The following is a 24009-nucleotide window of genomic DNA, read 5'->3' on the forward strand; positions in this document are numbered from 1 at the left end:
ATGTTCTTTTGAAGTTATTTCATAAAACTGTCTGCCTAATACCAGAATCTCAAGAGTCTAACACTATAAAAATGAAGGTGTTCTGCAAGTCTCTGAACATTGTGGTGTTTTGAAGTGCTGGACTTTAATATGTGATTGTTAAAGGTAATGGGGGGAGAAAAGGACAATAGGAGTCAATACATATGGCCAACAGATCTCGAAGAGTTGCTGGCAGGTAGCCCTTGTATGTTTTTCCATATAAACAACTGCAATACACTGTGGTTTTGAATAGTGCTGGCTCTTTAGTGTCTGAAGGTGAAACACCAGACACAAAAGGAATTTTTTAGGTAGCTGTGACTGGTGTTGGTTTGTGACCTTACCCAAATGCCTTTGTAATGATCTAATGCCTGAGTTGCTGCGTCTAATGAATGGAACTGAAAGGCTGGTGTAGATGGATTAGGTGTGCACAGCTCTCTCCAGCACATCATCTCATATTCTAACACAGTATGCATGAAAGCAGAGACTGATAATTGCCTTCCAAAAGGGAAAATATCTGATGCAGATGTTGAGGTTCTTTTTATTCATGGAGAATTCTCAGAGAAAACTGTTTTGAATATTGACAAATGAGCATTCTGTGGGACATGAGGAGAACCCCTATAGCATGATTTCTTTTCTAGTTTTGTGATCTCTTAAAAAATAATTTTCCTGGAAGTGCTGGTAGGAGCTACTCTGTAGCTAAAGGGCAACTACACTTGCTGAAAATCATGAAGTGCCCTGATCTGGTTTCCAAGTGGGAGATACATGTTATATATGAGGTGTGTAATAGTATGAGGAGGAACAAGCTTCTTTTGGTGGAAAGGACTTGGGTCTTTTGTTCTGTTCCTCTTAATAGCAAAAGGATGATAAAACCCCATGTCCTGTTTCCTGAAACTGACATTGGTTAAAAAGATGGATCAAGAAGATGTAAGTCAGGGGGAACTTTTGGGGGCTGGTGAAGTCTTGCAGTATACTTAGAAGAGTATTTTTGATTTGGACTGATCAAACCAGTGATCTATTCCTGGAATGATTATCTGAAAACTGTGATGTCTCTGTAGCTTACTTTAAAGTATTAGTATCACAATAGCTCCAGACAAACTACCTTCTAAAATATCTTCCCCTTGGGGCTGCACAAGATAATTACATAGTCTTTGACACATGGCAGCAGAAATAGAAGTATAGATGGGAGATGTTGTGTGATCTGAATAGAATAACAATTAAGAATTTAATAATAAAGAGAAAATGTTGGCTCAATGCTTGCCAAGGGTAACTTCAAAGTTTCCATTCCTCTGTCTTTCTACAAATTTTGGCTGAGTAAAGACTGTGCTTTTATGCTTATCTAAGCATTACTGGATTTGTCTTGACTGAGCCTTTTTTATATCGACAATGTATTTTTGTTTTCTGAACACGGAACTCATTCTTTTAATCTTAGTGGAATTTTCCATTCTGTGATTCTAACATCAAGTCCAACTGTCAACTCAACATAACCATGCCCACTAAATCACATCCTGAAGTGCCATGTCTACACATTTTTTGAACGCCTCCAGGGATGGTGATTTCACCATCCCTTGGGCAGCCTGTCCCAATGCCTGACCACTCTGTCACTGAAGAAATTTTTGGAAATACCCAATCTAAACTTCCTGTGGCACAACTTGAGGTAATTTCCTCTTGTCCTATTACTAGTTACCTGGGAGAAGAGACTGACCCCCACCTCACTACACCTCTTATCAGGTAGTTGTAAGGAGCAATGTGGTCTCTCCTGAGCCTCCTCATCACTAGACTAAACAACCCCATTCACTCAGTGACTCCTTGTAAGACTTGTTCTTTAGATCTTTCACAAACTTTGTTGCCATTCTCTGGACATGCTCCAGCAGCTCGGTGTCCTGCTTGTAGTGAGGGGCCCAAAATTGATGAACAAAAAGTCTTTTGAAGTGTTTTATTTCTTAACAGAAAGATTTTAAGTAATCCTATCCTATTTTTACTCATTTCATGACTATTCTCTCTTCCTATGACTTTTCCAATTTAATTGTAATTTTTATCTATTTTTTTAGCTATGAATGCTCCTTGCTGTTAGATGAAGAAGGTACACAATGAAACTTAACCATCTGTGCACTGAAAGTGAAACGTCTGAGAGCAGCGATAGATAGCTGAATACTTGACAGTGAAGAAACCCCAGATGTGGTGTAATGGTCTGCCTAGGTCTCAGATTTGTGTGTTTGGATTAGTGCTCACAGTTTTCATATGACTGTTCACATCAATGATTTTTTAGGAGTGAATTAGTTTACCCAACTGAGAGAGGAAAAGTGAAACGTAAATCCTGATCCAGAAACCCTGGGGGTCAGGGATAAGGAGGAAGCATGGCAACGCTTAGTAGAAGAAAATTGAAGAGGATTGCTTGCTACCTAAACCAAAATGAAATAGTAGTCTGTGCACTAAAGAGAGAGAACAAATTTCTTCAGAGGAGGAGATATGTGAAAAATTCAAGAGATGAGGGCCCTGGGCTCTGGGAAAGAGCCATTTTCAAGAGAAAAGGATTGACAGTGTGTTTACTTTTTTGATAGCGATATTTGATCTATTTTTGTTTTAATAGAAACAAAGTCTTTGTAAGGGTCTTTCATTGTTGAAGTCTGGGTGCTGTTTATTGGCATATAAAAAGAAGTCGGTGTAGCAGCACTTTCTGATGTCAGATAGGATAAAACCCTGTCAAAGGGATAGTGTTAAGTTTGTACTTTATATACAGCGAGGCGTAAATGTTGCAGTGTGTGCATATAAGGGTTACAGGAAAAATGTACTAATTATGGAGATAAAAAAAAAGAATAGTTGGTAAATATGGATATGAAGAGTATGAAGTGCTTCTTGCCTTTAAAAATATCACATTTCATTTTAGTTGTAAAAATACTGAGTAACTTTTATCTTCTTCTTAACAGACTCTGAAAGCAGATCCAGAAGAACTGTTTACAAAACTGGAGAAAATTGGTAAGGGCTCTTTTGGTGAAGTTTTTAAAGGAATTGACAATCGGACTCAGAAAGTGGTTGCTATAAAAATTATTGACTTAGAAGAAGCAGAAGATGAAATAGAAGACATCCAACAAGAAATCACAGTGCTGAGTCAGTGTGACAGTCCATACGTAACTAAATATTATGGATCCTATTTAAAGGTAAGATGCTCACAAATCGTGGTGATTGGATTTTCTTGGTAATTCTTTTCCAAGTTATCCAGTTGTGCCTCTTTTTGTTGTCAAAGTTTCAGTCAAGCCTCAGCTGAAAAAAATAAAGATTTTTGTCCTTTCAACTGCAAAGAAAGAATGAGTTACTGTATTTTGTGAAGTCTGTGACAGAACTTAATAGGAAAACAATGCATGTGTCTCTTGCGGTTTCTTTAGAGAAAGCAATTAATTCAAATTGACATTGGTACATTAAACTCTAAGTAATAAGTTTAGAACATCTTAATATTAGAAGAATGTAACTGGAGCTGTTGTTGAGAAAATTCAGATAACCTGAGTCTCCATTTGATTTGTCCAAACATTAAAACGAGTTTAGTACCAACTATTCTGTGAAGCTTTAAAGTTGTGGTCAGGGTTTGATTAGTGGCAAAACTTAGGTTGCTTTTCAAAGGAGACTGAAGCTAGCCTTCATTTGAGTGATTTAAAAATAAAAATTTGAAAGTTAACTGATTTGCACATTAGCAAATGGCACATTAGCCATAAGTGAGGCTAATGGAAGAGGTCTTCATTAACTGCCTTCTGAATCTGAGTCCCTTCCCTACTGTGTTAAGTGATTTCAGGGTTCAGTTTTAATTGTGCCAGACAGAGATGCTTTGGTGTTGCTTTTTCTTCGTTACTTCTGTTTGTTTGTTGTTTTGATTTTAAGTGGATTGATATATAGATTTATTACCTCTAGAAGATAGTGAAAATATCTAGAAGCTTGTGGTACTACTTTATTTCTTTGGTCAGACTTTGTGCCCATCTGGATAGCTCTTTTATGACAATGAAATCACAGTCTAGGTAAGAGATTGTTCTCTTGACAGCATTTAATATTACAAGTAGGCAGAAAATTGATGAATTTTCAGTCTGCTTTGGCTTTTGTGGAAGCATTCTATTTATCAGCAAAAACATGAAGGTTCTGAAAGGAGGAATCTGCTTTATCTATGAATTTCTGAGATTCCAAAGAAAAAAGGCAATTTTTTCTGAATCCAGGAGATGCATTACTAAAGGGGCAGACAAGTTTTCCCTTTCTTCCTGCCACTAGTACTGGATGTAAAAGTTATGTATAGATCTCAGAAGCATCAGGAAGCACATAATTGAGCACAGATAAAATTTGCATCATGACTTTTATTACTCCATTTGAAATGTCTAGGTCTAGGTTTGGTAGTTTAGTGAAATATGGAAAAAAGGCAAAAGTGCTGTTTCACTCCTAGGCTGTCTCTTTGCTTCAGGTCTGTTAATTCTAGAGGAGGAATAGTAAGATGTCACAGATGAGTGAAATAAAAACCCAAGAAAAATAGAAGTTTGAGGGGAATGCCACTTTATAGTTTTTAAAATGTGTTACAGCAATGTGGACAAAGAGGAAAATTCAGGTGTCCAAATTTCAGCTGTGTGAATGGCAACATTTTGTGGAGGTACTATGGCCTTTGTTGTTTTTCATGATTGAATGAAGGAGGAGACTGTAGGGATCAATAGCTTGAGTGGGTTTGACAGGATGGAAGTGTCGTTAGTGATATTTGTTCATATACTTGTGAAGGCGACCCTCTGAAAATACTTATACCTTCTTCATTCTTCCTGTCAAATGCAGTAGCCTGTGAATTTACCAACTTGTGTCAGTTTCCTAAGATACTGCATTAGCAAATGGCTTTGTATGACTTGATTACTTTGGGAGGAAAGTAAGACTCTTTTACAGCTAGTAGAATGTACAGCTAGTCATGTTTATTCATTACTTCAGTTCTTTGTTGATTTGCAAGACAGAACTTCTAGTCTTCAGAACAAAAATCTCATAAACCTCATACCTTTATACTGTTAAAAATTACTGTGGTGGTTATTAGGTGATGGTGAAAGGGACAGAATCTTGACAAAGGAAACATTTTGCGCTTCCATTAGCTTTCTATAGGAAGAGTCAGACCTTGTTGTTGGATAGTAATAATATGTCATATATACACACACTTAAAAAGGACCATATTAATGTTCAAATGAATTGGTTACTATTCCTGGCTAGGAATCTAGGTTTATTTGCTGCAGATCTTTGTTGTTTTTGCAAGCCAGGGCTGCCATATGTAGTTCTAAGGGTCTGACAGTCTTTTGTGACTATTTCTGACAGTGTGATAATACATCACCAGGAACATTTCACACATTAGTTTTCCATGTCTTGAGTGATTAGGAAACATTATTTTTCCCATGACTGGACAGTTTAGCCTAAATTACAAGCAGGATTTTAATATCCCATTAATATCAGCATGACCCATGCTAACCATGTGTCCAGCTAATCTTGAATAGAAAGAGGTACTGTTCATAGAAAACTTTTCAATTGTTTTTTTTCTATATTTTTGGCAGACAAATAATTCTGATGACAATTTCAGTGTTGGGGTTTGTTTCCCCTTTTTTCTCTAAATCAGTCTTTGTTTGCTTAGGTTTCTTGCTTATCTTTCTGTGAGCTGCAAAAGTGTCATTTATTATGTAATAACTTTTTTCTTAAATACTCCCTTGTCAGTAGTTAAGTAGGAGTATCTTTTATGATAAATTTTGGCATTCATTTTGGTATAACAAATTTCAAGTTGCTGGAAAAGAAAAATGTCTGTCTCATTTGGGACTCTGTGTTATTCCACACCTCCTTCAATTAAGCTAGTTCAATTATGTGAGTAAAGGACCTGTTGCTTGGACTTTTAAGAAGGCTTGTGTATTACTGCTGTACTTTCCTAAGGCTGCTTATTATTTTCAGGTGATGTTAGTGGGAATAGCTTGTCAAGTTCTTGATATCTACTGAATGATATATATGAAAGTAAAACTTGATATTGCTATTATTGTTTAATGAGTTAATGACAGTTACTTTGTTCTAGAAATTTACTTTTAAAAAACCTAAACATTTTAGCTAGTTTTTAGAGTAGGGTGATATACTCAAAAGCTTTGTTAAATATTCTTACTCTATTTTTCTTTTTTTTTGCTCTGTATCCTAACTTCATCTTTTCAGAAATGTATTTGCTCTAAAGCAGATATTTTTTTCATATCTAGAGCCTAAGCCATATCTGTTTGTGTGAGGTACTGCTGCACTAACACAGCAAGTTTTACATAAAAAGCAGCTTATTGCTTGCATAGAGCAAGGCTTCCATTCCCTCTAGACTTTATGTACCTTGTTGAAGGTTTGTAATTGCTCTGGTCAGAGTTAGTCAAATAGTGCAATAGGAGTAGTGCAAGGGGTATCAGTTTAGGTACCTGAATATCCATTAGTTTGAGGAACATCTTTTTGTCAGAAACCCTAAGGTCTTTATATGAAATAGAAATGCAGTGCAAATGATCCTTTCTAGAGTCACATTTTAAACTATGATGTCTTCACATTCTTATTCTCTTGAGACAAAGGGCTTTTGTCTGCTGTAGGAGATGGTAATTAGAATGTTGCTCTTAAAGCATATTGCAGCAAGATACTTTGTATGGGTGCATATACATACACTGCTGATCCCTAACTGCCATAATGTGTTAAAAAGCTGTAATCAAAATATTTCTTAATGAAATAGGTAGCAACTCTGTTATCTCTCTGCTTTGGAAACTGTATCTGTCATGCCATCTTCCAAATGCAAGGTTCATCTGTTCCATCTATGATCTGATTAAATGCGCCTCAGAAGAATTTTAATTCTCTTTAGCTCTGTATAACACTCATTCATGAAACTGAGTCTGCTCAGTTCTTTAGATTTTAAATTTCAGCATCCACTGCCTCCTTTGTAATGGACTGGGAATTCTTTGTGTTTCTTATTAGAGTTTAGGTTCTTTACTTGCTCTAAGTTTGTTTACCAGCTGTTCTGAGTTTTGTGATGCTGTAATTCTTTGAAAGTATTGTTATGTTACTTGTTCTAAAAGGTTTTGTCTAGAAGCCTGTCAATTCTATCTTTGTCATCTTAGAACATTTTCATATATCTTTTGGTCTTGTATTATGTAGAAATATGAAGGAGGAAATTAATTTGTCTTTAAAAGACTGAAGAATTAAGTTTGTTGACTTTTTTCATGCATGTTTATGTATGCCACTTTCAAGGCTGAGATTAATACATGTATACAGACAGAAGTTGAGATCAGTATATTTATATATGTAAATATATATTAAAAATTCCTTCAATTCCCTGTCGTAGACTCCTGTACATATGACTATAACATATATAAGATGATCACTAAGTAGTTTCAAAATCCAATATAATTAAATACAGATGATATTGAAATTATATTGAGTTAATCTGGTAGTATATATTTTAAAAAATACTAAGATCCTGTTTCTTCTTCCTTCAGATGTATTTTCCTAGCACACTCTTGTAGCTTTTGAGATCCCCTTTTGAACTTCTTGACCCAATGAGAATCACATTTCCAATTTATCTCCTCTCCTTTTTCACCAGGACAACTCCCCATTCTATAAAAGTATTTTAAGAATCCTTTTGGGGGGAAAAATAGTTTATAAGAAGAACCCATGGTGCTAAGGTTCATAAGGGATAGAATAGAATAGAATAGACCAGGTTGGAAGAGACCTTCAAGATATGCTGCTGATAACTTTCAATTTAGTCTTTTTACCTGGGTGGATTTTAATGTAATGTCTAGGATATCATTTATCTACTGCCATAAGTCAAGCTGGTGTTTATAAAGAGTGCAAGAAAATAGAAAATGGCTTTTACTTAAATGTTGTGAATGACACAGTACACCCTTATTAAAAAACAGAGTCACTTTTATGGAATGTTTAACTAAGCTCTGTAGAACAAGAAGTTCAAGCAAATGAAGTCTAGAAATACTTATTTTGAAAAGCAATGATATTGAAAGTAATCAATAAGGTTTTTTGGGTCATCAAATGAATGTGAGGTTGGTAAATAACCTTATGGCTAAGCCAAAGCAAATCTTGCATTGGTTAGGTCTTTGGTGTATGTGGCATCAGGGAGGCCATTCTTGGAATAACATGCCCTGTTTAGTGTAAATTGAAACCTCATGCATTTACTAAAGAGCTTCAGGAGCAATTTGAGGTTTGGAAAGCCTGTATTACAGAGAGACTGATTTTATTTATTTATTTTTTAAAATCTAACAGGTTTGGATGGGACTCTGTGTATATGATTAAATGCTGATAGTTCAGTGTTTTCTAATCTGTATGCCGAAATATGTCAAGATGTAATTGCTGAATGGTCAAGCTAAGCACACAGGCAAACACACTTTTTAAAATGGAAGATAGTGCAAATATTGGAAAAGTTTATATGAGGTGGATTTTATGTCACTTGCAGCTATTTTTTTAATCAGTATTTGCTGAATATAAAGAAGCCTAAGCTTGCACACTCAGGAGACTCAAAGACATTAATGTGAATTATGTTGAATATTCTTACCACAGCAATTGAAGTAATGTAACTTTGAATGTGGGTATTTATATTTGACTTCAGTTTGTTTTACCTCAATGTCCATTTACTTTAAAGGTTTAACCAGTTTGGTTTAACACTTCTGTGCATCTCTGAACCGATATGACCTTAAATGTATGCTGTGGGTCAGAAAGAAATTAATGGGCTTGGTGCGCTCTGTTGTCACTTGATAAAGCAGGCAGCCTGTGGTGGGTTACATCATGATTGTCAGGGTGGGAGAGCAGAGCAGAGATTCCTGCTTAACGTTAGGACTGTAGAATCCACTGTAACAGATGTTGTACCTCAGCATAAGGGGAAGTGAAACATGTCAGTAGTTTCTTGATGTTTGTGTTGTGTGCGCAGCCCTGCACCAGCAGCTAGCACCCTTTCAGACTTGACTTTTTTTGCAAACCAGTCTCTGAACTTTGGATGTGGATTAGGCACACTGAAATATAAAAAATCAAACCAAACCAAACTGTAACTATCTCTCAGTTTGCCTGCTATGATTGGAGCCATGTTGTCATTGCATTTTATGAGGCTTGAGGTGGTGGGATGATTGAGTGCTTTCCCTGTTCGCTTGACCAAAGCTGGATGGAATTGCCCTGTCTTGTAGGATTTCCTGCAGCTAAAATGAGAAGGGGGCTGGGACTCCAAATTCTCGCTTACTGTGACAGTATTTGGAACAAAATGAGGCATGGGTTCCTGTGAGGCAGTCCCTGTTTTGGTATTCTTACTTTTCTTCTGATGTCCCAAGCAGCACTAGCCTCCAGAGGTGAACACGTGTTGCCTTCATTTGTTTGTAGTAAATGTGAATCTTACCTCTGGTGGACAGCCCTGAAAGAGGCAGCAAGAACATTTGTGTCATGGTTCTGATAGACTGTCAGATCTAGTTTGTCTACTGATTTAAGGAACAGGTTGAAAGCTTCCACTGATACAGCCCCTAATGACCATTAATAAGACAAAAGTAAAAGAACAAGTCTGTATCTCTAGCACAATTGTTACCCTGCTACCTTTGTTACCCATAGACTTTACTTCTTTCCTTGCAGCCACTTGCTATGCTTTTAAAATGAGAATGGAGTCCCTTGTCTTTATTGAAAGATGTTGTTTTGAATGTGAGTTTAGAAACTATTTATTCCACCACTTCCCTTCAGCAGACCAAGGAACTGTTGTCACTTTCTAGAATTTGCATCTTGTTGCCCTAATTTTCTGTATCTGTGGAAAAATCTATCTAGTAAACAATGGTTACTTCAAGAATTTTCCTGGGTTTTGGTGTAACTAGTTCTGCACTGTTACTGTTCTATGGCTAAATCTTGCTGTACAAGTGTATCAAAGTTGGGAGTTTGTAGTAATGGCCTTTCATATTGCTTGTGTTTAGGTACTTAACCATGTCATGTTATTCTGATTTTATTTCAAATCAAAATTTAGAAAGCTCAATGTAAAATATAACTTCTTGGAATTAATATGTTTGTGTTGTGATGGCCTCAAAAGCTGCTTCTCTACTGCTCTGGTTGGTGGTTTCTGTATGGTATGAAATCTTTTGTGCGTAATCTCGCCTCTTGGTACCTGCCTCTAGGCAGGTCTAATGCAGCAACAGTATCTTGTTCTCCATCCCACTTTCACGTTCCTGCCATTTTACTTCTATTGGATCTCTTCATTGCAGAATGACACAGTTTACCTGGGAAACAAGTTTCTGCAAAGTCTTCTCCTGCCACTTCCACAACCAAACTGGCTCTTGTAAAGAACAAACACTAACCCCTTACCGATCAGCTAGTTCAGACTTGTGGCTTCAAATGTCTAGATCTTCTGTGGAAAATAATAAAATAATGGTGGAGGTGGCTCTGTAATTAGAAGGTGGGAGGGAGAAGATTTTGGTAAGGACTTGCTTCTAGATTAGCTGTAACATGAAGCCTTGTATTTAGTTTGGCCATAGAGATCTGGATGACACAGTGTTACTTTCTAGCAGTATATAATGTTATTTATGTCAAATGTCTGTCTGTATCTTCTTTCTTAGCTGCTACACTTGTTGCTGCAGGCCAGTGAGATGCCTGAAAAGGGGGTATTAGTATGGTATCTATCTGCAACAAGTTTTCTGATGCTGCTGAAAGGGGAAGCCTGACTCTGCTTTGTGTCTGGCCACTTCCTCACCCTAGCATCAGAGGCTATTTAAACTTCCCGTCCAGTGGTTCAGTGTACTGTGCAGGCAGGAGACTAATTGACTTTTACTACTCTTCTCCTCTCTCTCTGTCTCCATGGGGGCATTTTACCTTGATGGTTCAGAGTGGCGAACATTTTTCATGGGAGTGCATTGCCAAATGCTTGTTTATGATACTTCTTTGATCAGCCAACAGTAGTAATGAAAAAAGCACATATGTGTGTCTGTCTGTACCCAGGTTTAGGTGGAGTAATTCTGTGGGCTGGTTCTACATTTTGTTGCCCGAATAGGCTTGCTGGCAAAACCCTTTGCACAAGGACATAAAGGGTGGCTATTGTGAGGAGGAAGGCTTCCTTTCTTACAGAGAGTCACATGGTAAAGAAAGGGGTAATGGGTCCAAGTTGCTACCGTGTAGATTTGGGCTGGATACTGGAAAAAAATTTTTTCACCATTTGAGCTATTAAACATTGGAATAAACTCCCAGGGGAAGTGGTGGATTGCTCTACATTAGACAGTTTCAAGGCCCAGCTTGACAGGGTGCTGGGCTGTCTCATTTAAATTACATTCTTACCCTAAAAGGTTGGACTAGATGGTCCTTGAGGTACTTTCCAACCTGGTATTCTATGAATCTATAAATGTGACTAATGGCCCTACCAGGTAGTTGTCAGAGTAATGATGTTCTCATGAACCTCTAAAATATTTGGTATTTCAGCTGAAAACTTCTTTAGAGACCTCTGTTGTAAACTTGTGATCTTACATAGTTACTGTGTTTGTATAATAGATCTTGCATGTGAGCATTAAGTAATTTGTGTTGTTTGGTAAACTTTCTTTTACTTCAAATTTTGAATTTATACATTTGTTTGGATTAAATGGATTCTTCTAGGTCTTTGTATGGTCTGTATGGAGATGCATAAATGCAGAAATATTACATTCTTTATAACTACATTGGAATAGAATAGAATAGAAAAGAATTAACCAGGTTGGAAAAGACCTTTGAGATCATCAAGTCCAACCTATAATCCAACACCATCTAATCAACTAAATCATGGCACCAAGTGCCTCATCCAGTCTCTTCCTAAACACCGCCAGTGATGGTGACTCCACCACCTCCCTGGGCAGCCCATTGCAAAGGGCAATCACTCTTTCTGTGAAGAACTTCTTCCTAACATTCAGCCTAATCCTCCCCTGGTGCAGCTTGAGACTGTGTCCTCTTGTTCTGGTGCTGGTTGCCTGGGAGAAGAGACCAACCCCCACCTGGCTACAACCTCCCTTCAGGAAGTTGTAGACAGCAATAAGGTCTCCCCTGAGCTCCAAACCCCTCACCAGCATTCCAGCAACTCAACATCTTTGCTAAACTGAGGGGCCCAGAACTGGACACAGGCCTCAAGGTGTGGCCTAACCATTGCTGAGTACAGGGGCAGAATGACCTCCCTGCTCCTGCTGGCCACACTGTTCCTGATACAGGCCAGGATGCCATTGGCCTTCTTGGCCCCCGGGGCACACAACTGGCTCATGTTCAGCTTACTATCAACCAGTACCCCCAAGTCCCTTTCTGCCTGGTCACTTTCCAGCCACTCTGACCCCAGCCTGTAGAACTGCATGGGGTTGTTGTGCCAATGTGTAGAACCTGGCACTTAGATGTGTTAAATCTCATGCCATTGGACTCTGCCCATCTGTCCAGCCTGTCAAGGTCCCTCTGCGGAGCTCTCCTACCCTCTAACAGATCAACTCCTGCCCCCAGCTTGGTGTCATCTGCAAATTTACTGTTGATGGACTCAATGCCCTTCTCCAGGTCCTTGATAAAGATATTAAAGAGCATGGGGCCCAGAAGTGATCCCTGGGGGACACCACTAGTGACTGGCTGCCAGCTGGATGTGGCACCATTCACCACCACTCTCTGGGCTCAGCCCTCCAGCCACTTCCTAACCCAGCACAGAGTGCTGCTGTCCAAGCCATGAGCTGACAGCTTGGCCAGGAGTTTGCTGTGGGGGACAGTGTCAAAGGCCTTGCTGAAGTCCAGGTAGACTACATCCACAGCCTTCCCCAGATCCACCAGGCAGTCACCTGATCCTGGAAGGAGATCAAGTTGGTCAGGCAGGACCTGCCCTTCCTGAATCCATGCTGGCTGGGCCTGAGCCCTTGGCCATCCTGTAAGTGCTGTGTGATTGCACTCAAGATGACCTGTTCCATAATACTGCCTAGCATTGAGGTCAGGATGAGAGGTCTGTAATTCCCTGGGTAGTCCAACTGGCCTTCTTGTGGATGGGCATCATGTTGGCCAGCTTCCAGTCATCTGGAACCTCTCCAGTGAGCCAGGACTGGTGGTAAATGATGGAGAGTGGCTTGGCCAGCTCATCTGCCAACTCTCTCAGCACCCTAGGATGGATCCCATCTGGTCCCATGGTCCTGTGGGGATCCAAGTGGCTAAGGAGGTCTCCAACTACTTCCTCCTGGATCACAGGGGAATTACACTGCTCCCTGCCTCCATCTGCCAGCTCAGGAGGCCAGTTGTCCAGAAGACAACCTATCTTGTTATTAAAAATTGAGGCAAAGAAGGTGTTAAGTACATCTGCCTTTTCCTCATCTTTTGTTACAGTATTCCCCTCCGTGTCCACTATGGAGTGGAGGTTGTCCTTGCCCCTCTTCTCACTATTAATAAATTTATAGAAGGATTTTTTGTTGTCCTTCACAGCAGTGGCCAGTCTAAGCTCTAAATGGGCTTTTGCCTTCTAATTTTCTTCCTACATGTCTGAGCAACATCCTTAAATAATTCATGGGTTGCCTCTCCTTCCTTCCAAAGATGACACACCCTCTTTTTCCCCCCCCCTTAATTCACTCAAATATTCATTGCCCATCCAGGTCAGCCATCTACCCTGGTGGCACATTATAATGTACTACAGAGCATGTTCTTAAGTATAGTGAAATGATTAATTGCAGAACTATCAGAAACTGGTACTTGAAAAAAAGTTGGTTAAAGTAAAAAATATTGAACTTTATTGGCAAGTGCTTTATTGTAAAGTAAAAAAAAACTGAACAGTGAATATGTTTATGAAGTGTATTAGAGCTAAGATTGCGGTTCCTGTATTTAGGACCCACTGTTTTCAACCACATTCTTAAGGTTCTTTCTATGTTTTTCATTTTGCTACTAAATTTGTAATCTGTTGCACAACAGTTGGGATAAAAGAGGTCACTTGAGGTACTGAGGCTTTTCTCCCCTCTACTTTGTTCAACAGTTCCTTGAAAGAGAAATTTGTAAGAAGGAAACAAAAAGGAGGAAGAAGGCAGCATGGAAACGATAGTGTGAGGAGTGTGTGAAGTTATTTTTAGTGGTGTTTAGAAGTCAGGGTAAGAGTTGTGGAGAGAAAAAGTGGGAAATAATAAGACATTTTAAAAAAAATAGTATTTTCACAGAGTAGAGCAATGAGCTTGGCAGAAACCTTGAATTGAAGAATTTGACCAATTCTAGGGCTGATAAATACAACTTCCCTCGTAGTAAGAGTTTTGAAGGACTTGCCTATGAATATTGTGTAAAGGAAGCAGTGGAATGTAATAGCTATGTGAATGCAGAAGATGAAAGGAAAAGAGCTGTAAAGATTTACAGGCTGCAGAGCAGGGATGGAGAAGATCTTGGAAGTCATATATCCAAATGGTGAAAAAAAGATTAAACTGATGGGTGGATTGATATTTGTGTGAAGGAGAAGTAAATTTGAGTTATGCCTTTCATTCAATTTAATTTGGTTTAATGAGTAAACAGAAGTAGATGTCAGCATTAAAGTAGTTACATTTTTGATAATGGAAGTGAAGGCCTCATGTTTTCTTTTGGAAGATTGGCTCTGGTCTAGAGAGGGGAATAATTCATAAAACCTGTGAACATTGTTGATGCAAACTAATCCAGTGAAAAGATACGCAGGTGCAAGTAAGTTGACATTTTGTTGGAGAAAAAGCTCCTCATTTCAGGTTTCTTCAGATACAAGGTTCATTTGTTCATTCTGCTTTTCTTGTAATGCAGTTTATCTGGATGAATAAATTCTGTAAATTAATGCTGGTTTATTTTTGCTTCCAGTTTCTCATTTTGGGACTTTATACAGTTTGTTTCTAGCCATTCTACATATCTCTCTGTAAAGTTCAGTTTCATGTGGAGCTTCAAGTATGGGTTATATTTTTGTCTCTTGCCTTCTCTGTGACTGTATGAGGTGAATAGGTGAAAGGTTGGGGTTGTCATAGAGCCATCTAAGTCTCTCACTAATCTTCACGTGCCTCTTTAAATGGACTTTCTGGGAAATGATCTGTCACAGATTGCATTTAGATTTCCCCCTCCCCCCCCCCCATAAGGTAATAACTGGATAGTTATGGTTATGAAGTAGTTATTTGTCCTGTAGACAGAGAAGTGGGGAATAACTATTGGCATCCCCACAAGGTAATAAAAATCTTAAGAATGATGGTTGTAAAGAACAGGATTTTTCACTCTCTCACTGCTATTATTTGAAGCAAGTAAAGGAAAAATGGCTATAGGCATGTGGGAAGAAAAAAGAGTATGGACTCAGCACACACAGTGTGTTCTGTACTCCTTTAGGAAGTGAAACATATACAGTTCTTGTATAAGTTGCTTTTTCTTACTAGCTAGTAAGTGGTTTTGCAGCCAGAACAAATATATGCCTTTTTGCCTCTACTGTACTATACTTCGATAGAAGACTTACAAACCAAAATTGCGTATTAGCTTGAAGCTCTGGGAAATCATGTGCTTAATATGACATGCCTATGCTTGTGACAGATGGGCTATGAAGATTCATCTCTGTGGTGGAAGGGCATGTGCTCAGGAAATGTGCCAAAGAAGCTGTGAATGTGGACATTGTTAGAGATGACTCACACTAAGGAAAACATGGAACTTGTGGCTTTAGCATGTTGGCATGCAAAACACAGAAGTCTAAATGTTCTGCAGAAAGAATCTTTTAGCAGTGCTGTGACAGAACTTTCCTTGTTGTTTTCCTATTGAGTGGCTCTGCAAGCACTTGTACAACTAGCTTATGGCAAAAGGAATGCATTTAAGGATTAATTGTATGCTGCTCTGGTAATTTCAAGAGATAATTGTTGAAGAGTGACTGTTGCATTGGATAGTAGAGTACATTGACTAGTACACATGTCTAGAAATGAAAATATGATGTTTTTTCTTGAGGTTTGAAGAAGGGAGGAGTTTCAGTGTGTTGGAAAATTATTCCAAAGGGAAACAGATTTATTTTTTTTTAACTTATACACATGCATCAAATACTGTCTGCTGATGTGGTTCTGCATAGTCTGAAAAATCGTGTTGCCTGTGTCTTTGGTGGAGCTCATAGTGTCCAAACTGGAATGAACAGTTCTTCTCTTAGTCTCTGTTTTGCGTTGGCTACGCAGCAGATGCATTTTGCATTTCTTTTTTCATTTGTGGTTGAACATGTTAGATGGCTGACAAACCTTGATTAAAGGACATAAATGCGCCACATGCAAAACCACAATGATTTCTTTGATTGCAGGGACCTTTTGGCCAGCTTGCAGTAAGGACTTGTGTTTAGAAGAGAACCTTTGGGCTCGTCTGTATCTCCCTCCCCTCAAAGGGATGGCAGCCCGAGGACAGCTAGCATTCTTCCTGACGCCAAGAGACTTCAAAGGAGGTAAGCGCCTCAGAAATGCTCCCCAGACAAAATACTTCCCATCAGTCCTGCCCCCCAGTGTGGTAATATTCTTTAGTACAGCATTACCATCTCCTAAAGGTTTCTGTTCATGGCTCCTTTCTGAAAAATTTTCAAAAACTCTGATACCTTATCAGCTGGTTACAGCCCCATTAGCATTCATGGAGAAGTCCACTGCTGCCAGTAATCTTGAATGTTGCTCCCAGTGTAAGGGAAAAAGACATTTTATCCTTCCTGGTTTTGTACTCTGACTTATGCTCCTGCCTTTCCCTTATCTTGTTTTTCATGTTTCGGATGAGGTTCCAACTTGAGCTTTCCACAATTCATGATGCTTAAGGTTAAAGTTAGAGGGAGGAAAAAAATACTCAAACACCAAACCCTCTTTTCTCCAAACAATTTTGAAAGGCGTTTTGGTTTTTGTTTTGGTTTGGTTTTTCCCCCTAGTGCATCTTTGAATGATTCCTTAATATCCATATTATTGCCACATAATTCCTTGTGTGTATGAATTTCTAGTGAACATTGTTCCAGAAACAAGTTACTGCATTTCATTCTCCTGGAGGGAAATACATCCTTAGGATTATCTTTTTTCTCTTGTTAGAGATGCCACCTAGATGCAGCTGTTTAGATCTTCCAAATGCCTGTGGATTATTTAGTAGAAAGAGTAACTTAAACAGAAGTTTACCTTGACATTAGAAGTTTAAACACACAAATTACATGTTAGCTGCTTTTTTTTTTCTGATATAAAAGAATTTTCAGGAGTAATTTGTATCCCTTCCCTATGTACCTTCAGGTTGCTGGTATGAATATTCAGCTGTAGGTCTTGCTTTTCTTAATCCAATAAATGTTATATGAAACCCATTAAGAGTATGACTGGAATCATAAGGAAGACCTCTATGGGGTTTTTTTGTTTGTTGTTGTTGCATTTTGTTTCTGGTTTGGTTGGTTAGATTTTGTTGGGTTTTGTCTTTTTGTATGGGAATATTTGAGTGTGTAGTAAACCATTAGTAAATGTGTTTTGTGTTTGCTGAGCAGGTAATTTTATTGTTTTTTTCTCAAGGGTGTGGGTTTAGAGAGCAGAGCTGGCACTCAGACCATTAAAGATATATCTGTTACTAAGTCCCATGAAGTTTGCCTTGTTTTTCCTCACTTATGATAAAATTAACATTGTTTAGCTCTTAGTTTGACTTCTTTAAAGCTAACTAAGAGCTTTCTGGCTATGTAGATTACTTCTAGTAACTGCCACCTAGATACCATCTTAGTGGGCTTTACTGTATAAACAAAAAGATTGTAACTGAAATCCATTGAGACAGTAAAGAAGAGGTTCATCCTATAAAATAATACCCCATCTAATTTTACACTTACATAACTTTGGAAGAGATTTACCTATGGATATTATGAACAATGTGCAGAATGTCCTGACTTTAAATGTGTACAGGTCCTGGCTATGTTGATAGATTAATTAGCTTGAGATTTGCCTGGATGTGGAGTATTGTTACTTGTTTTTGTGTGGTGCTTGCGTGGTGGGGGTTTTTGTGTGCGTGTGTGGTTATTCTTTGTTTATTTTTTCCAAAAGGCTGAGTTTTCTTTTGGATTAAACAAATGCCTTAGTTTCATTGGAAAATTTTCTTCTGTAATCTTCTACACTTTGTTCAACTGTAGGAGTTTGGGTTTTTTTTTTTTTTCTTAATAGATAATCTTTCCATGATGTGTTATTTCCATAGCCCTTCTCTTGGTGTTCTAAGAGTCAAAACAAGTACTCACATTCAAAGGAAAATTTCAGAAAATGGCAAATATTTTTCTGGGAATTATTCTAACACTTCTCTTTTTTTAATCTCTGCAAGGTATTGCTGAGTGCACCAAAATGAGCAGTGGCACACTAGCTTGTGTAGATCTTACCAGGTTCATTCTGTTCTTGTAAAACAAGGAAAGCACAAATATAGTTTAATTGTATAAACTGGTTGCCCTCCTCTGTAAGCAGATGTGAAGGAAACAAAAATACCTTTTATTTCCTTAATTTGAGTGGCATTTCAGCATGAGTGACACTGAAAGTGGTTTTGTTGGGGTATGTTTTAAAACCAAATTTGGTCTTTTGCCTACTTCTCTAAGAATTCAGCAAGGAGGAATAGAAACAGGGCTAGGAATTCCAAGTCTGCTTTCTATTCAATAAAATATCTGTTAATGCATGTACATTCTAATAAAATGAGAGATCTAATTATATGTGGGAAACATTATATTATTTGGAGGCTCTTTGATTCATTAAATACTTAAAGAATTCCTTTCAAAAGTAAATCTACTTACTGTTTCATCAGTTTTTCCTCAAGGGAACTGATATTCACAGCAGTGTTCTTTCTCTTTGAAGCCTTTCAAATTGATAGTAAATTTCAATTATTCATTTAAGAAGCAAAATCAATTTTAACTGCTGTCTTTAGTAGTACACTAGATGATCTACTTCAGTGGGGCTAGAATTTTGCTCATACTTTCCTGAAGAATAGATCATTTTATTCTGTATTTTATAGCATCTGCTTTTGCTTCTCTTACACTCCAGAAGCCCCCAAGCAGTATATTAATTTCCATGGTTAACCATGGCTAATCCACTGCAATTAGTGTTTCAGTTATTTTTCACTTTTCCAAGAACCCTGGACATTACTTGCAGACTCTGCTCTAGAGCTTGAACTGTTAGCTGTGACAGGATGGGAAAGGAGGAAAGGGAGGGAGAAGACAATTTTTGCTGGCTAAGCCAACCGGGGTGTCTTTAGCCTTGTTCTCTCATAAAATGTTATTCCTTGTTCTTCAAAGTGACAGTTTTCCATCCACAGCACCTGAATTTCAGGTGTTCTGAAACAAGCATCTTTACAAAATACTACAGTTGGGTTTTATTTAATGAAATCTGTAATAAAATAAACAAATAGCTTCCCCCTCTAGTAGTAGATGGAAATACAGATGGAAGAACATTAGCTGATGGATAGACTGCCAGAACACATTCAAGTGGAGGATTAACTGCATGATAGAGTTCAATATGCTTTCTAGGAAGTGTTGGAATGATGGTGGCATTCTTTTTCCTTGTAATGAGGCTGGGTAATGCTTTTTTGGTCATCAGACTTGGAAGAAAAGTAGTACTTACTGAGATTGCCTTTAAGAAGAAACTACGCTGTCTTAGGAAGGTGATGTGAATTGGCAGTGAAAGATAGATGTTTTCTTCTGAACTGTTTCCTGTGAAAGCAATTCCAAAAGCGTGTAAAAACATTACAGGCTTTCTGTAATAGCTGTTAAACAGTCATAGGACCCTAGATACAGAGTGGTAGAATCAGTTTGCCCATTTACAATGGGAAGGGCTTGATGTTTTTACTACTTGCACTAACAGAATTTGGTGTGTGTGGTGTTCAAACCTCGGAGAAACTACTATGCGAATAACTTTCATGATCAGTAACTCTGTTGTTTGTCACATCCCTTTCATCTGTCAAAAGAGTTATTATATGACATTACATGACATCTGCGTAGGCTGTTTGAAGTTCAAGGGTGGATTGCTTACCTCCCATGTCCAAGGATTCCATACTGGAAAGAATGGAACAAAAGCACATAGTGAAATACTGTGCATTTTGCAATGTCGGCTTATGGCAGCACTGGATCTGGTTCTGAATAGATTCAAATTGAACCACTAATATATAGAGGCATATTTATAACTAGTCAAGACAAGAGTTGAGGCCATGAGGTGGAGCTGTCTGCATTCCTTGCCAAAACCATGCATTTGCTGAATAACATTAGACACCTTGTATTGTTCAAGAGCTCACTTTAGCAAATGGCATCTGTTCTAATAGTGATGTGTGTCTTGGTTTTGAAAGGAGATGGTGAATGAATAAAATGGTACCTGAAGCTGTGCTCAGTGATTGTGAGGAAAGGAAAACATTGTGAAAAGAATTCAGATATAGGAGTGATCATAGTCCTTTAGATGTATTTCTCTTTGGTTAATAATTTCTTCCTTTCTTATGAAGAGTGCCAGAGTGATAGATGTTTTCAGATCCATTCTAAACAGGTGGCTTTATGCTTCTATATTCAGTGTGTTGCACAGCTGCTTTTTGTGCCAGATCTTAAAAGCACAAGTGTAAAGAGATCCTGGGGAGAAAAAATCCTTCTTAACTTCCAAAACAGGGAATCAATGGGCAAGGTTGCCTAAAGTAGATACAGAGGACAAGTCCCATGACCTCTGCATCGTGTTTTTCAAGTCAGGCAGCTGAGAACTAGCATGCAAGTATTTGAGAAAGCTTCTTGTTGCCACAGCTGTCAAACTTCCCTGGGTGTTTTTATATGTGAAGTTAACAGAAGACAAATCCTCACAAGGAGTGGTAACAACGTGTAGCAGGAAGTTGGTGAGAGGTTATCCTGTTGCCTGTATTGTGTATCTAATGGTTCTTTTAATTTTGTTTTCTTATTCTGGTGAATCACTGTGAAGAGTAACACTAAATATATACCAGTATTGAAATATAAGCCTCTTCCTCCCCCCAGCCCCGTCCCATATTACTTTGGTATATATCCAGTGAAACTGACATTTTTATTAAACAAAATATCACATGTCACATTGTGCAGTACAAGATGAGTTTTGGAACCAATCTGTTCTTTTCAGATAAGTTTTGGTAATGTAGGTTTCTCTATTAATCTGACAGTGGTAAAACTTCTAGTACATACATCAACTTAAGCCAGTTCTTCATTTGACTAGCAAATCTGTTGTGTAATTTCAGTCACATATGTAATTTCTAGCTTGTGATCATTGATATAACGTGTTTGTAAGTGTAGATTCTGAGTGGAATTTCGGGATGGCTTGTCTCCAGAACTAAAGAAGCCTTTTATACATATTTATAAATACCCTCTATTCTGTTTTGAATTGTTTAGCATATATTTAGAGTGGGAAATACCTGTTCTCATAATACATTTAAGGTGGGAAATTCTTTTTCTCACAGTAGGTGGAGGGCTTCTATTTCACTTGGAAACAAATGTGCTCACTGTTGTATTACTGTTTTCAATTTTGCATTAATTTACTTGCTTGATTTAAGCCTTTGAGTTCAATACTAAACTACTGCATAGGTCACTTGATGCTCTTACTTCCAAGTCCTGCTAGTCAGTCTCTTTCATGATACTCTGTTGTGTGTTCCTCTGTAACCTCTCCTTCCCTCAAGAAAGGTGGTTTAGAAACATTTTCATCAATATACACTGTGGCTTGGTTGCTTTAGGTCAGTCTCGCCTATATAATATCACAGTGCTAAGAAATGTATGAGTGTGTCCTTCATTAAAAAAATCAAACCAACCAACAAAAAACCCCTCCCAAACAAAAAACTTAAAGATTGGCCTCTCATATTTATACAGATGTTTTATCAACTTTGTAATGCCTTAGAACAAATATTTTAATCTTGATTATTTAATTCCCTATATGTCTTCTATAGTTCTCTGATTTCAGTTAAATTGTGATTCTAAGACTCTAGAGGAGTTTCTTAGTGGATGGCTTTTTGAGGGGGGGGATGGTGTTGGTGTGTAGGCCTTGATTTTTATGTCTTTGCCTGCTGCAACTGCACTTATTTTACAAATACTTTCCTGGATTTAATGTCTTTATTAGATGTGAAGATACTATTATAAGGGTTTTGTGTGTTTTCAGAGATAAAATCAGAAGTCAGACCTTGCGAAGAGCACACTAGTTTGGAAAGGATTTGCAGAAACCTTGCCTTTCTGTATCAGAGCTTCTTCTAGATTCCAAATTTGTTCCTTTCCTCAATTTCATAGCATCAGAGGAAAACCTCTTATTCCTACTATGAAAAAGGAAATGTTCCATTTGCCCTCCTTAATGTGCTCATCTATGTTGAAATCTATGTGATGAGAAATAGCAATCCTAACTTTGGATTGATGGCTCATTATGGCATCGCTGTATTTAGAAGAAAATTCAATGCTGTGTTGTGACTGATGCTTAAAAGAAGAAGAGCTGGTTTCATTTCAGATCTTAAAATGGAGCACTGAATGTTGCTTGTCTAAGTATATAGGCATAACATCTTATTGAAAATATAAGTGATTATATGTAATATGCAGTTACTAAACAAGGCTGTGGAAGAAAATTTAGTGCTTTTGGTGTTCTGTTTGAGAGGAAAAGTGGGGAATGTATACAGAAGAATGTGGTAAGTGCAAGTGAAAAAATAATTTGGGCAGCTTTAAAAAGGAAAGTGACAGTAGGTGTTGGGGAATGTGAAACATGCCAGAGATACTTTGGAAAGGAAGGAAAGAAGGAGTCATGTAGCTCTTGTGATTCCACAGTCAGTTGATAGATGTGCTCTACTTGCTTTGTGCCGTTGTTTGTTACAAGGTGTAAAATAAGTACATATAGGTTACTGGCTCTAAGGTAGAATATGGATTAAACAATTAATTAAAGCTGCCTCACCAAAAGTGTTTATTTGCATTTTCACATCCATCGAGTTGAGTGTTATTTCTGTGGCAAGAAGGGGGAACCCTAGGGAATTTAAAATCACTTTGAATCTCGAGCTACAGATGCAAAGATACCATGATGATAAGAGTGTTGTTGCTTAGCATGACGCTGGGATACAGATAAAGCTATGTATGTGTGTTCTCTAACTGCATGCCCATGCTTTACTTGTTTTAAAATGTAGTGTTACTGAGTTTATTTGATCCATGGCTTTTAGACTGTAAATTCAGACATGTGGCTTCAACAGCTAATGATGAAAGAAAGTTGCAGATAAAAGATTTAAGAAAATCAGGAAAAGACTTCAAATAGAGAAATGATCATTTAAAAAGACCATGAATTGTCTTAATCTGTACTTGTGTAATTGTGTTACATGACTATGTAACTATGTTATTAAAAGTATATTCTTAACTAACTATTGAAGCTATTTTTTGCTACCTCTTGAGTTCTAATTTTCAGCTGGAAAATTTAGCATCTATCTTTATGGATAATTTATCTTTTGAGAAATTTAATATCAAGTTTTTAAATTATAAGGTAATGAAGATGATAGAAAGGGGAAGATTAGTTTCTTATTGACTTCCTGATGAGGTGTTTGGGTGTTTTGGTTGGTTTGGGTTTGGGGTTTTTTTGAGAGGATTGAGGGATTTGTTTGTCCTGCCTTGTTCTTCTCCACCCAGACATTTCCACTAAAACAAAAAGCGGTGATACAATTGACATACTTGTGTTTAAGTCAGTGTCAAAGTTAAATGTAAATTTTGTAGGCACAGCAAATTTGAATATTGAGGAAATTTTGTGTAGCTTTGAAAGACATCAGGTTGAAGCAAAATTTGCATATAAATTTTTTAATTGAGTTTAGGAAGAGTTCTGAAGATGAAATTACTATTAAGACATTTCTAAGAAACATTCTGGAATTGTTAGGATGTAGAGCCTCAAAGGGACAGGAAATACCTGAGAAGCACTTAGCTGCAAAACAGGTATTGTAGTGCTACAAGTGACTTTTCCAAGACGAGCTGTAATTCGTAGAATATCTGTGGTGTTTGCAGAAAGTAAGCATCACAACGCTTACATAGACACTAAGATAGTTTATGTTTTTAATTGCTTTTTGTAATATTTTCAACAAGACTATGTTTGTCAAACAATATTAGTTGATGCCTGAAGAAAGGTATCTAAA

The 24009-nt window shown here is 37.7% G+C and overlaps 1 protein-coding gene across 1 annotated transcript in view; it reads left to right on the forward strand.

The window, feature by feature from the left end:
- Positions 1–24009, forward strand: part of STK24 (serine/threonine kinase 24) — a 67562-nt gene that overhangs the window by 10172 nt on the left and 33381 nt on the right. The window contains exon 2 of the mRNA XM_054162982.1: positions 2943–3173. Coding sequence (XP_054018957.1) covers positions 2943–3173 — 231 coding nt within the window. The remainder of the gene's footprint in view (positions 1–2942; positions 3174–24009) is intronic.

This window comes from Dryobates pubescens, chromosome 7 (genome assembly GCF_014839835.1).
Source record: "Dryobates pubescens isolate bDryPub1 chromosome 7, bDryPub1.pri, whole genome shotgun sequence".
In the NCBI taxonomy this organism is placed as follows: Eukaryota; Metazoa; Chordata; class Aves; order Piciformes; family Picidae; genus Dryobates; species Dryobates pubescens.